Source organism: Electrona antarctica (genome assembly GCF_951216825.1).
Source record: "Electrona antarctica genome assembly, chromosome: 20".
Lineage (NCBI taxonomy): Eukaryota > Metazoa > Chordata > Actinopteri > Myctophiformes > Myctophidae > Electrona > Electrona antarctica.
Window position 1 is genome coordinate 25,428,550 of NC_136801.1, and position 12,353 is coordinate 25,440,902.

At 41.6% G+C, this 12,353-nt stretch overlaps 1 protein-coding gene across 2 annotated transcripts; it reads left to right on the plus strand.

Annotated features, from left to right (window-relative positions):
• Window positions 1-461: 461 nt before the first annotated feature.
• On the plus strand, window positions 462-11,991 carry pdia4 (protein disulfide isomerase family A, member 4). 2 transcript variants are annotated; one of them, XM_079490126.1, is made up of 10 exons: window positions 462-734; window positions 1,566-1,749; window positions 2,529-2,734; window positions 5,096-5,234; window positions 5,824-6,029; window positions 7,575-7,733; window positions 8,758-8,909; window positions 9,678-9,834; window positions 10,650-10,883; window positions 11,319-11,991. In XM_079490126.1, the coding sequence occupies exons 1-10, from the start codon at window positions 656-658 to the stop codon at window positions 11,732-11,734; spliced, it is 1,932 nt and encodes a 643-aa protein (XP_079346252.1). In that variant the 5' UTR covers window positions 462-655; the 3' UTR covers window positions 11,735-11,991. The 2 variants fall into 2 exon arrangements, with proteins under 2 accessions (XP_079346252.1, XP_079346251.1); XM_079490125.1 differs by having other exon boundaries at window positions 463-734; window positions 1,557-1,749.
• Window positions 11,992-12,353: the final 362 nt, after the last annotated feature.

Below are 12,353 nucleotides of genomic sequence, written 5' to 3' on the forward strand. Positions count from 1 at the left end.
TTGTAAAGTTTGGAAAAACACATTTTTTAACATATTTTTGAAATATTTAGAAAGTGTTGTGTTATGTTATTTCATTGTCTTACTGTATACCCTGAAATCTTGAATAAACAAAATTGTGAAGAACAAAAATAAAACTGAAAGAAATAAACATTTAGGGTGAGAGAAATTAATCATTTGAGTCATTCTGACACACACACACACACACACACACACACACACACACACACACACACACACACAGACACACACACACACACACACACACGCACACACACACGCACACACACACAAAACCAACCCCCTTTTTTTCTTTTTTTCCTGGCACTCTTAGCGCTCCAATCAGCCTTCAATGACATGAACAGGAACTAACAGAATCGTCCAATGGCACGCTCCAACGTACGATAATCAGGAATTGAGTGGCGAGCCGTGATTGGATGACAGCCGATGGCGAAGACCAATCAAACGGTGGCAAGTCAGACAAGTTGCAGAGGATCCGGATTCCTGTCCTGATGTGATTTCACTTTATATGAAAGAAAGACACACACACACATACACACACACACCACCAGTATTCATTAGTCTATCGCACTGATCAGTATTTACATTACACTGATGATCATTGATCAGAAGTATTATTAGATCATTGGAGAACATCATGAAGAAGGTTACACTGCTGCTCATTGTGATGCTTGGTGTGGTGCATTTTGCATCTGTCATCAGATGTGAGGATGATGGTAAGTTTATTGTTTATGAATTATGTGTTTATGCCTCCCTGGACATGCTTGTTATTGAAACGGTGCTGTTATTAGCAGCATGTTGTCGTCACTGGTGTGTAGTGTGCGCGTCTCAAGGTCTCAAGCCTCTCCCTTGCACATGCAGACAGTGCACAGACTACACACACACACACACACACACACCCCTGCAGTGCATTAAGCTTGCTATTACGCTAGTCCTGTTAGCATATGTTAACCAATAACTACAGTGCTGTGGTTCATGTGCACAACACTGACTGCTGTCACTTAATTGAAGAGGATGCAAATGTAACCAATTGGACCCTTCCATTGCAAAGGTGTTACAACTGTGGCCCACAACATTGATGGTGCTTTACACTATAATTATATTATAGGATTGCTAAAACAGTTTAAAATAGCTAAAACATTTAACTCTGAGTCTGAGAGGGTGCAAATGTATACAGACTTGAGAAGTCCTTAAGGCTAGTATACAGCTCTCTCAGGATTACAAATGGGTGAGGAACAAGTCCATTTGGTTACATTTGTGGTCCACATTGATGGTATATATATATATAACATTCTTATTCGGGACCCCAATCTAAGAACACTCTAATTGTTATTGTTAGACATTATTTGGTCAGATTGTGTCTGTATTTTGTTAATTCAGAATTCCTATGTACTGTGCACGATATGATGTAATGTGAAACTGATCAAAATAAACCTTATTGTGGGCTCTCTAGTTGGGTTGGCATTCAAACGTCATTGGCTGTTTTTTCCTTCATTTACTAGTAGAAAGATGCAATTATGACTTGTGTCATGTGTCAGTATTTGCAGAGGAAGGTGAAGGTGAACTGACCGATGACGACAGTGATGATGAGGAGTATGACGATGATGATGCTGAAGATGAAGATAGCACAGAGGTGAAGGAGGAGAATGGAGTGGTGGTTTTGACTAACGGCAACTTTGAAACATTCATGGAGGGAAAGGACACAGTGCTGGTTGAGTTCTACGCTCCATGGTAAGTTGGTTTTGTCTTCCCTTATCTTGAGAAAATGGCTTCAACTTTTTAATCTGTTTGTGTTTGTGCTGTTTTGGTCTGTGAATCTGTTTTATTTGGGCTGAGCATTTAATCACTTTACCCCTGGCAAGTGGCAACCCAAAATTCCCCCAAAAAATTCCATTTCAACAAGCTCACAACACAGCTTTTAGAACTGCCATATTTGAAAAACCAAAGTATAAAAAAGGCCTTACAAGGTTAAAAAGAAAAATCCAAATAATAACTACTGCAATTAAGAGAGATGGGAAATAGACTTCTGAACATAGTGATTCTAATATCATAGAGATTTTGTTTTTACTAAAACACTTTTCAACATAAACAAAGAGAGTTTGTGAATTGCAGTTTAAATTGCAATAGAGGGTATGCGCGTGACATCATCATCATTCCGGGAAGTTATGCGGGAACAGCTACTGAGTGTCAAAAAACTACTTCCTGGCCTTGACAGCCCATACATCCAAACAGAAAAGTCCTATCTGATTGCATTAAGCGAAGTTAAACTATGTTTAAACTCACTTTGCCACCCTATTTGCCATTCATTTTATGCATACGCATACCCTCTATATTCTATAAAAGGTTTCAGTGTCTTGCTCAAGTACACTTCAACATGAAGCCAGGAACCTTCCGATTCCAAGGCGGCTGCTCTACCTCCTGAGCCATTGAAACAAATTAGTGTTCTCCTCCAATGTGATCCCTGACATTTGCAACACACACACACGTTTTCTCTTCTGTTCTCTTCCCAGGTGTGGTCACTGCAAGCAGTTTGCCCCCGAGTACGAGAAAATCGCTCAGACTCTGAAGGAGAATGAACCAGCCATACCTGTGGCCAAGTGTGACGTCACCAAGGCCAGCGATTTGGGGACGCGGTTCGAGGTCTCGGGCTATCCCACCATCAAGATTTTGAAGAAGGGAGAGCCTGTGGACTATGATGGAGCGAGGACAGAGACGGGTAGGAGTGCTGCCCACAAATCACAATGCTTGTGTCACACTAGAGGTTGCTAATACCATGGGGTCCACCTGGAAGTGAAAACCGGAGACCTGAGCGATCCGTGTCCAAAATAGAGGCTATGCGCGTGACATCATGATCTTACCCGTAAGTTATGCGGGAGCACCTACTGAGTGGCAAAAAACGACTTTCTGGCCTTGACAGCCCATACATCCAAACAGAAGAGTCCCATCTCATTGCATTAAACGACGTTAAACAACGCTAAACTCTCTTTGCCACTCACTCTGCCACTCTATTTGCCACTCACTTTATGCATGCACATATCCTCTATATTGACTTGCTACTCGAGTATGGGTCAGAACAATTATAATTGCCGCAGCTCTCGGGTAAGTGTATCTGAAATGGATCTAGCCATGTGGACCCACGAGGACCTCATTAGCTTTATTTCCCTATTAGACTCTTTAACCTTGGATTTAAAAATTACTCATGTGTTGTAATTACGCTCTGAAAGCCATATTTATTGTCTGTTCTTGCTTATTGAATGAGTCACATCACAGCCGATTGAAACGCAGCCAATCTAAAGTGCAGTGCATGCGTGAACACCATTTAGCGAGGTGAAACGCAACCTAGAGACAAGTATAGTGAGCTGAGCAAAAGCCACCAGTGGAACGTCAACTGTGTGTGGAGCACTTTTGTGGTTATTATGGGCAAGGATGGTATTAAAGAAAGTCAATGTACTTTCTGCAGCACAGAAAGCACTCCTCAAAAAGTCAAAATGCATGCAACCAAGACGGGCATGTCTCAATGTAGCACGGCCTGTGTGTGACTAAGGCCTGCCCCTCTGCTCCACTGTATCATCGTATATGTTATTTGTTGAGGGGCGCTAGCCCCTCCTATATACAGGTTTAATGTTTGTCTTGTCCAGACGAGCATTAAAAACGCCATTGACAATGGACAGAGTTTAATGTTTGTTTTGTCACTAACACAAACATTAAATGCCATTAACATAGTTTAATGTTTGTTTTTGTCTGTCACTGAGCTAATCGGTATATGATGTTATGTTATGATATCGCGATGATGTAAGATGATCGGTAAAGCACCCCTCACGTCACACGGGTGTGATTTTTTTTTTTTACACAGGTTTAATGTTTGTCCTACTTCAATGTTTGTTTTGTAAACGCCTTTGACAATGAAGGGAAAATTTACGTCATAATGTGCCATTTACGTTGTCTCTTTATTTATCATGGTTTGTTTCACCATTACATCACCTAATCAACAAGAGTTAGACTTTAATATATTAGCCCCCCTCACTTCACACGGGTGTGATTTAAAAGGTTATGTCACTATATTCTGACAGTAATCATTGCTATAGAGTGTTTGTTCAGTAACAGGAGTTTCCCTGTTGCTCTTTAATAAATAGAAAATGCATTTTTAGTTTGGTGACAAAATTCAAGCCAATCAGGAGAGGATAGCCATTTATCAGCTTATTTTTGTTCCAATTTTGTCTGATTTCTTTGTGTCATCACTTATAGCCGGGGGGCCAGCACCAAAAATTTGAGAGGACCTGTGATGTCATGACATAATTTAATTTTTAATTTAATCATTATTTTCATGATTCTGAATCCATTCCAAGCATTCGTTTTTCACGAAAAACACTGGTAAAACTTTCTAGCAATGAGTACTATCACAATATAGAGCGTTGTTTTAACCAAAGAAAATCACTTACCCTACCTTAAAGCGCTGATTGATTTGAAAAGCCAGTCCCCTGGATAAAAGATTGAGTTGTACGCTAAATTCAAATGCCTGTGAATTATTAACCATGCTGTGGTCTTTAGACAACATTGAGTCAGATAACAGATTGACTTTGGAGAAAATGTAAACAAACATGAAATCTAAAAATCACACCCGTGTGAAGTGAGGGGCACTAATATATTAAAGTGATGTAATGGTGATGTAAAACAAACGGTGCCAACACAAACATTAAACGCCATTAACAATAAAGAGACAATATGGCGTAATGAGTTACATTATACATTTTCCCTTCATTGTCAATGGCGTTTACAAAACAAACATTGTACTAAAGACAAACATTAAACCTGTGTATAGGAGGGGCTAGCGCCCCTCAAAAATGGATCTAACTGGAAAATGGTCTATGTTTATGAAGGATACATGTGTGAAGTGAATAGACAGTGACATGTAGGCTGTTGGCACTGGTATCTGGTAAAAAAAATAAAGTCAACTCTGTCAGTATGTAAACTCTGTATGTTTTCACTGACTGTGTATGCTCCAGCCATCATGGCTCTTAGGTCCATCAAGTTTCTCTTCATCACCATTGTTAATGTAACAACTGCCTGTCTGTTGCAGCCATTGTGGCTCGGGTCCTAGAGGTGGCCCATCCGGACTGGAAGCCCCCTCCTGAGGCCACTCTGGTTCTGACCAAGGACAACTTTGACGAGACAGTCAACAATGCTGACATCATCCTGGTGGAGTTCTACGCCCCATGGTCAGTCCTCCTCTCTTGAAATACTAGCGCTACAATTGGCAGCAGTGCTACGGAATGAAATGCAATGACCCCTTATCCATAATTTATAAATTATGGATAAGGGGTCAAGACAGATGGGACTTTTGGGGGACTGGTCAGGATAAATAATGGACTTAAAATGGTTCTTCGTCAACTCTTCAAAAATGTACTAGACTAGAGAGAACCCATTTCTACCTGAGGCAAGCCCAAACCACACCAAAGGGTTGCGTTGGGAGTGGACAAAATGGTTTTTAAGGTAAACCACACCAATGCAACTCATTGAGTTGCAAGGAGTTGCATTGGTGTGGTAACTGAAAATATTTATTCAAGAAAAAAAAGAAGAAAAAAAGTGTGTTGCTATATGGTGTATATACTGTGCATAGCAGCAACAACAACCCTAAAAGGGCTTCCCGGATTGAAAGGTATAGTATAGGGGTTCCCGGTCTAAATGTTAATAATGGTCCTGGTCTGCTGGACAGTCCACAGTACAGCTAATAGATAACATTTCACATGAAAAACAATCAATCCCATGTCACCTAACTCTATGTAACTGTTGTGAATCCTTGTCCAGGTGTGGACACTGCAAAACCCTGGCTCCAGAGTACGAGAAGGCTGCGAAGGACCTGAGCAAGCGCTCTCCGCCCATTCCCCTGGCCAAGGTGGACGCCACCGCGGAGGCGGAGCTCGGCGCGCGGTTCGAGGTCTCCGGTTATCCTACGCTCAAGATCTTCAGGAAGGGCAAGATGTTCGACTACGACGGTCCCAGAGAGAGGGAAGGTAGGTCTCTGTAGGGTATTAGTCGAGATGCCTGTTGCCTATTTTTGTACCTAAAGGATTACATCACCCACGGACTACATCACCCACGTTCAACCTATCTTCATTAATCATATAAGTTACACTCTGGCATTCCGAAGCCTGCTATTCTTCACTTGCACAATGTAGGAGGCGGGACTAAGGGAGACTTCCTGTTGGGATATGCCTGTCTGTGCTGCTGCACTGGAGCATACAACTTTCCCCTTGAGAAAAAAACCCTAAATAAAACATTACGATAAAAACGAATGGTAAATGAATGAACCATACGAATAAAAGTTTTTTTAAAACTTAATTAAAAAAATTACAAGTGACAAGAAAATACTATAATTGTCCGTAGAAAATGACTGTGATATCCCAACAGGAAGTCCCCCTTAGTCCCGCCTCCTACATTGTGTAAGAATTCCGACCCGCTCATTACTAAACCCTGTCCCTAACTGCACGTGGAAGTCACGTAGTCGGAATGGTGTTTAGGCAAACAATAAGAACTCTTTAATTCACGTACAAGGAATTTAAGCATTTATACTTATAATTTACACTCGCAACATTTACTCTTAAGTTATCGTAGTCTTGATAACTTAGTTTCACAAAGTCAAACTAAGTTAAAGCTGCAGTCCATAACTTTTCATGTTCTATCCATTATTAGAACCCAGGTGAGTTTTACTGTTGAACTATTACATGGACAAGTGGACACATTTAAGTTGTTTCCCTTCATGCAGCACCTCATGGCAACCAGTAGGTGTCCTCCCCGGCCACAGGATGTTAAGGATGTTAATGACCACCTCCAACCACTGCAGTTGTGTTGATTTTATTTTATTAACATACTCATCATACAGATTGGTTAATAACAACACATCAGTCAAAACTAAAGCTATACAAACTATGAAAGTACATGAATATGATTCTTCTGAGATCCTTTTTTTTCTCCATTAATTCCCTGGGGTATACAACATGTGTACATGGTTTATACAGTACTAGGCATGCTTATATGATTTCTAGTTTTGAAGACCAAGGACCCCCAAATAGCACTCACGTACACTCACACCTACATGTGCGCATGCGCACAGAACAGCTGATAGCCTAGTAGTGTATGAGAGTTTTAGACACACAAACGCAAAAGTAGACTTAAAATAATCGCTTCTTCGATGGAGGAGGAAGCATTATTTTTGCGTGCAAACGGAACACCACAGAATCCGTACTGGATGTGTTGCTTTTTACCGTGTATGCTGATGTTCAGATAACCTGTTGTGTAAAGTAGCCATTTGATTTGGGTACTTCACACGTCGTCAATCTAGGGGGGCTCGCTCACCGCCGGTAAACCTGTAAAGTAACCACTGGATGATTTGGGTACTTGGTGCGTCTTCAATCTAGGGGGGGGGGTGCGTTCTAGCGTGTACCATATTACGTACCGTGCCGTACCTGCGCAAGTGCACAAAGGTTTTTGGTACCACGCGCATGACACCACTGCCACTGTCCTAGCTCATCCATGTACTGCCCCTCTCTCATCTGTAGGTATCGTGGGACGCATGATCGAGCAGGCCGGTCCTCCGTCAAAGGCGGTCCAGGCTGTCAAACAGGTGCAGGAGCTGATGAAGGACGGAGACGACGCCGTCATCCTGGGCGTGTTCTCCAGCGAGCAGGACGCCACCTACGAGACCTACATGGAGGCCTGTAAGCACAACTCTGAGCTGAGTCTCTTAACCCATTCGCTCTGAAAGAATATATATTCAAAGATTTGCGCCACATTTTCACGATTTAAAAAAAATAGCTAAAGTATTACATAATGCTTAACCCATTTAGGCCTGACGTCGAAATAAAAAAAAACTTTCGCTCTGAAAGAATATATATTCAAAGATGTGTGCCGCCGAGTGGCGCGCTATGATCTTGTAGATCTGCTATTTTTCAATAGCTAAAGTATAACATAATGCTTAGTTAAAACACCAAAAGGGGTTGCCGCCCAAAATGGGTTAAAACACCAAAAGCGATTCCCGTACTGAATGGGTTAATGAAAGCATCCTAGAAATATTGATTTGATTAAAAGTGAAAACGCCATGTGGTGGTACAGTCAGACATTAAAGCTAAAAAAGGATGGCACAAAAAAAAGTAATGGGGACTTGTTTTCATTGTGGTCCTACGTATTAAAACATATATATTTTAAAATGACGTCTCAAATTAGGTCTCAATATGGCTTGGTCATATCAAATATTCTTTTACCAAATACCTCAATATCAATATTTTTGACGAATTGTGTGAAAAGTATAAAATATGGCTCAAATGATTAAAGTAGGAAAATACAACAACTTCCACAATTTTGCAATATCCCAAATCCCAGACAATATCTTTTCTCACATGACAATGTTGACACTATAACGATATATTGCCACAGCCCTACCTAGACATTTTCAATTTCTTGTCTTGTGGGGAAATTTTGTTTCGGTTTATTGGCTGATGAAATGACTATCCACTACGACATAATTTAAACCACAAATCATTACATTACAGCGGTAATGATTTCACGCAATTTGACAATAGTGGGAAGGCAAGTTTCAGTAATGTAATAAATCCACACACACGCACGCACGCACACACACAACAATCATCTGGAAGGCAATGTTTACGGCCTTTAGAAAACTAGTTGACATGTCTTCATGGTATTGTCCTTACTGTTGTCCTTACTGTTATTGCTGTCTGGCAGGTAACACTCTACGAGAGGACTTCCATTTCCTCCACACCTTCAGCTCTGACGTGGCCAAACTGCTGAAAGCCTCGCCGGGGCAGGTCGTCATGGTCCAGCCTGAAAGGTTCCGCTCCAAATATGAGCCAGCATCACACACATTTACTATCAAGGTTTGTTTTGAACCCATTTAGGCCCGACGTCAAAAAAAAGTCTTCTGAAAGAATATAAATTCAAAAATTTGTGCCGCATTTTCATGATTTTTCAAAAATAGCAGACCGACAAGCTCGTAGCGCGCCACTCGGTGGCGCGCTATGAGCTTGTAGATCTGCTATTTTTCAATAGCTAAAGTATAACATAATGCACCAAAAGGGGTTCCCGCCCAGAATGGGTTAACTAATTTGCTAGCATGTTAAACTGTCCTTTGTCAGTTTCTATACAAGTGTAAAATTAAAGGAGACTTATAGATGCTATACTTTGATGTCAACTGTAGTTGAATAACCTTGTAATTACAAACTACCCTGGCTATATACTTTGTTGACTGCCCTCCCCCCTACACCAAATGTGTTAGCCAAACAAAATAGATCTTCAGTGTGTAGATCTACTATTTTCCCTGAATGTTTCCATATTTTTGCCCAATGTTCACCTTACTGGCAAGCCCAGAAAAGGGACTCTATGGTTCCAAGTGATTAAAATGGTTCATTGCTTTTGCAATACTTTAATAAAAGTTAATGTTTATTAATGGACGTTTTAAAATTGTGGAAAATAATTAATGAGTCGTTCGGTAATTAATATAAAGCTTTATTAAGAACCACAACTATCTTAAATGGCAAGCTTTATGAATTGAAACACTACGAAAGCAAGGCTTTCTGGAGTCAAAATCTTGAAATGGCATACTGTATTTGAATATTTGAGTTTTTCTTCGTTTGTTGTCTATACAGGACTCCACGGCAGCGTCCGAAGTGCAGGACTTTGTTAAAAAGAACATCCTGCCTCTGGTAGGCCACAGAAAGCAGAGCAACGACGCCAAGCGCTACACCAAGAGACCGTTGGTGGTTGTGTACTATGGCGTGGACTTCAGCTTTGACTTCAAGAAAGGTGAGTTACGTTGAACTTCCAAAAGATGCTTTTCCATTTACCATTCTCACACGGTCGCCATTTTATCGCCATCATTATTTTGAGGGCGCTACTAAATGGCTGATGCAGATTTTACAAAACCCTATAATATATACAGTGTCATAAATTGAAGACAAGAAGACTACCTACAAGGACAGTCTCAACCTTTTGAATTCCAAGGACCCCCAGTTTGATATGCCACGTACCTAGCCTGATTATCAGACTGAAGCTTTCTTGAAGCTTCAGTCTGTCCACTCAGAGAGTGGGCGGGGTCTCCGGGCTGGATCCAGGCTACCACGTACCTCCATTTGATACATTTTAGTAAGCCTTGCTGAGCCGTGTGGCCCATAGGGCAGGAGCCTATCTCTGTTTCTGTAGCGAGAGCCGTGAGGCAGCTTGATGTACAAGTACGCCCCTTGGATGTCACATGATGTGTGACATGGATGTTAGTGTGTTGGATGTTAGTATGTCGCAGGGACTTACCCCGAACCCTTGATGCTGAGTGCCAAGCAAGGAGACATTGGGTCCCATTTTTAGTCTTTGGTATGACCCGACCAGGGATCGAAACCCAACCTCCCAATCTTATGGTGGACACTCTTAACAACAAGGCCACTGAGCTGGTATGATTTATCTCAGGGACCCTAATTTATTCTACACTGTATAAGTTATGATACACTCTCAGAGTTACGGACCCAACATTTTATATCGAGGGTACAAGGCCATTATATTTCAATAATACTTTTTTGTTTGTTTGTTTAATACGATTTTTACATCACTTGTCCTGTTTGAATTCATAGCGACTCAGTTCTGGAGGACCAAGGTGCTAGAGGTGGCCAAAGACTTCCCTGAATACACGTTTGCCATCGCTGATGAGGAAGACTATTCGGACGAACTGAAGAGCTTGGGGCTGAGTGACAGTGGCGAGGACGTCCATGTTGGCATCTTTGGCCAGGAAGGGAAAAAGTACGCCATGGAACCTGAGGAATTGGACTCAGACGTGCTCGGGGACTTCGTCATGGCCTTCAAGAAAGGTGTGTTCTAAAAGTATCTGATCTGCAAGCTTGCACCACGTGGCATTGCTGAGCGATGTGAGCTTGTCGATGTTATCTTATTGAGAAATGTCACTTATAATGACATGGCCCAAATAGGGACAGCGGGCATGACCCTATTCTGGGCATGGCATAATAAGCGAACATTCAGCAAAAATAGGCAGCCTACAAGTTCTTAACCGTAAGCTTGGAGATGGGCTTACACTATTTCTGGTTATTTTTTATATATTTTTTATCACACAATGTTTGTTGGGTGGGTGGGGGGGGGGCAACTACCCCCGGTCAACTAAGTAGATGGTGGTTAACTAGTAATGCATCTTTTTAGACTGCATCACAAGATAAACAAGTTTCTTCTTTCAGAAATACATTTTACTTACTTACTTATTGTCTGTCTGTCTGTCTGTCTCCTTGCCACAGGCAAAGTCGCTCCCATCATCAAGTCCCAGCCAGTACCCAAGAGCAACAAGGGACCAGTGAAGGTGGTGGTAGGTAAGACCTTCGATGACATCGTCATGGACACCAAGAAGGACGTCTTAATCGAGTTCTACGCCCCCTGGTGTGGCCACTGTAAGCAGCTGGAGCCAGACTACCTGGCCCTGGGTAAGATGTACAAAGGTGAGAAAAACATTGTCATCGCCAAGATGGACGCCACAGCGAACGACATCCCGCACGACAGCTACAAAGCCGAGGGCTTCCCCACAATATACCTTGCAACCAGCGACGGCAAGCAGAGCCCAGTCAAATTTGAGGGCGGCGAGAGAACGTTAGAGGCATTTAGCAAGTTCTTGGAAAAGCACGCCACAAAGCTCTCACAGAAGAAAGAAGAACTTTGAGAATCAATGTCTCACAGAGTAGCTAAGAACTGTTCTTCTCATGCTAGTGCAGAGTCGTCTGGGAAGCTCACAAGCCCTTTTGGAAAGATAGAGGGAGCGGAGGATACAAGTGTTACTGAGTTACTGTCATTACAGTGTTTAATCATTATTGTTTCTGGTCATACCAAGAGATTCTGCATTCTTCCATTTCTAAAAGCATGTTAGCACTATGTTTGAGATTTCTAAGTCTTTTTAAATAAAATGTAAACAAAAACCTATGGTGTGTTGGGTGTGAACTTGTTACAAGCTAGGGCCTGCAGAGCTTTTGGCATAATAGAATTGTCATTATGCAACTTGTAAATGTTGTAATTACCACCACCAAGTAAAGTCAGCATTACTTCTGTCAAATGTTAAGAGGTGATGGTATATAATTATCAACATGCTGTGATGGAAAACATTTGTTTTCCATTGCAAAGAATTTGTTGGGGTAATGTCTTTTCTTTTCTGAGTATTGGGTTCCCAGAACTCTGGGTTTGTACCACCTCAGAGAAGGTCCTACATTAGGTTCCAATTGTGGTTATTTCAGACTGAATGCAATGACAAACGACTGTTAGCCTAGTCTATTAATACAGTTTGGAGC

Coding starts and splice junctions, on each gene's coding strand:
- pdia4 (XM_079490125.1), top strand. CDS start 656: ATGAAGAAGGTTACACTGCTGCTCATTGTGATGCTTGGTGTGGTGCAT. Junction 2,735..5,095: donor TGGAGCGAGGACAGAGACGG/GTAGGAGTGCTG, acceptor TGTCTGTTGCAG/CCATTGTGGCTCGGGTCCTA. Junction 8,910..9,677: donor CACACACATTTACTATCAAG/GTTTGTTTTGAA, acceptor TTGTCTATACAG/GACTCCACGGCAGCGTCCGA.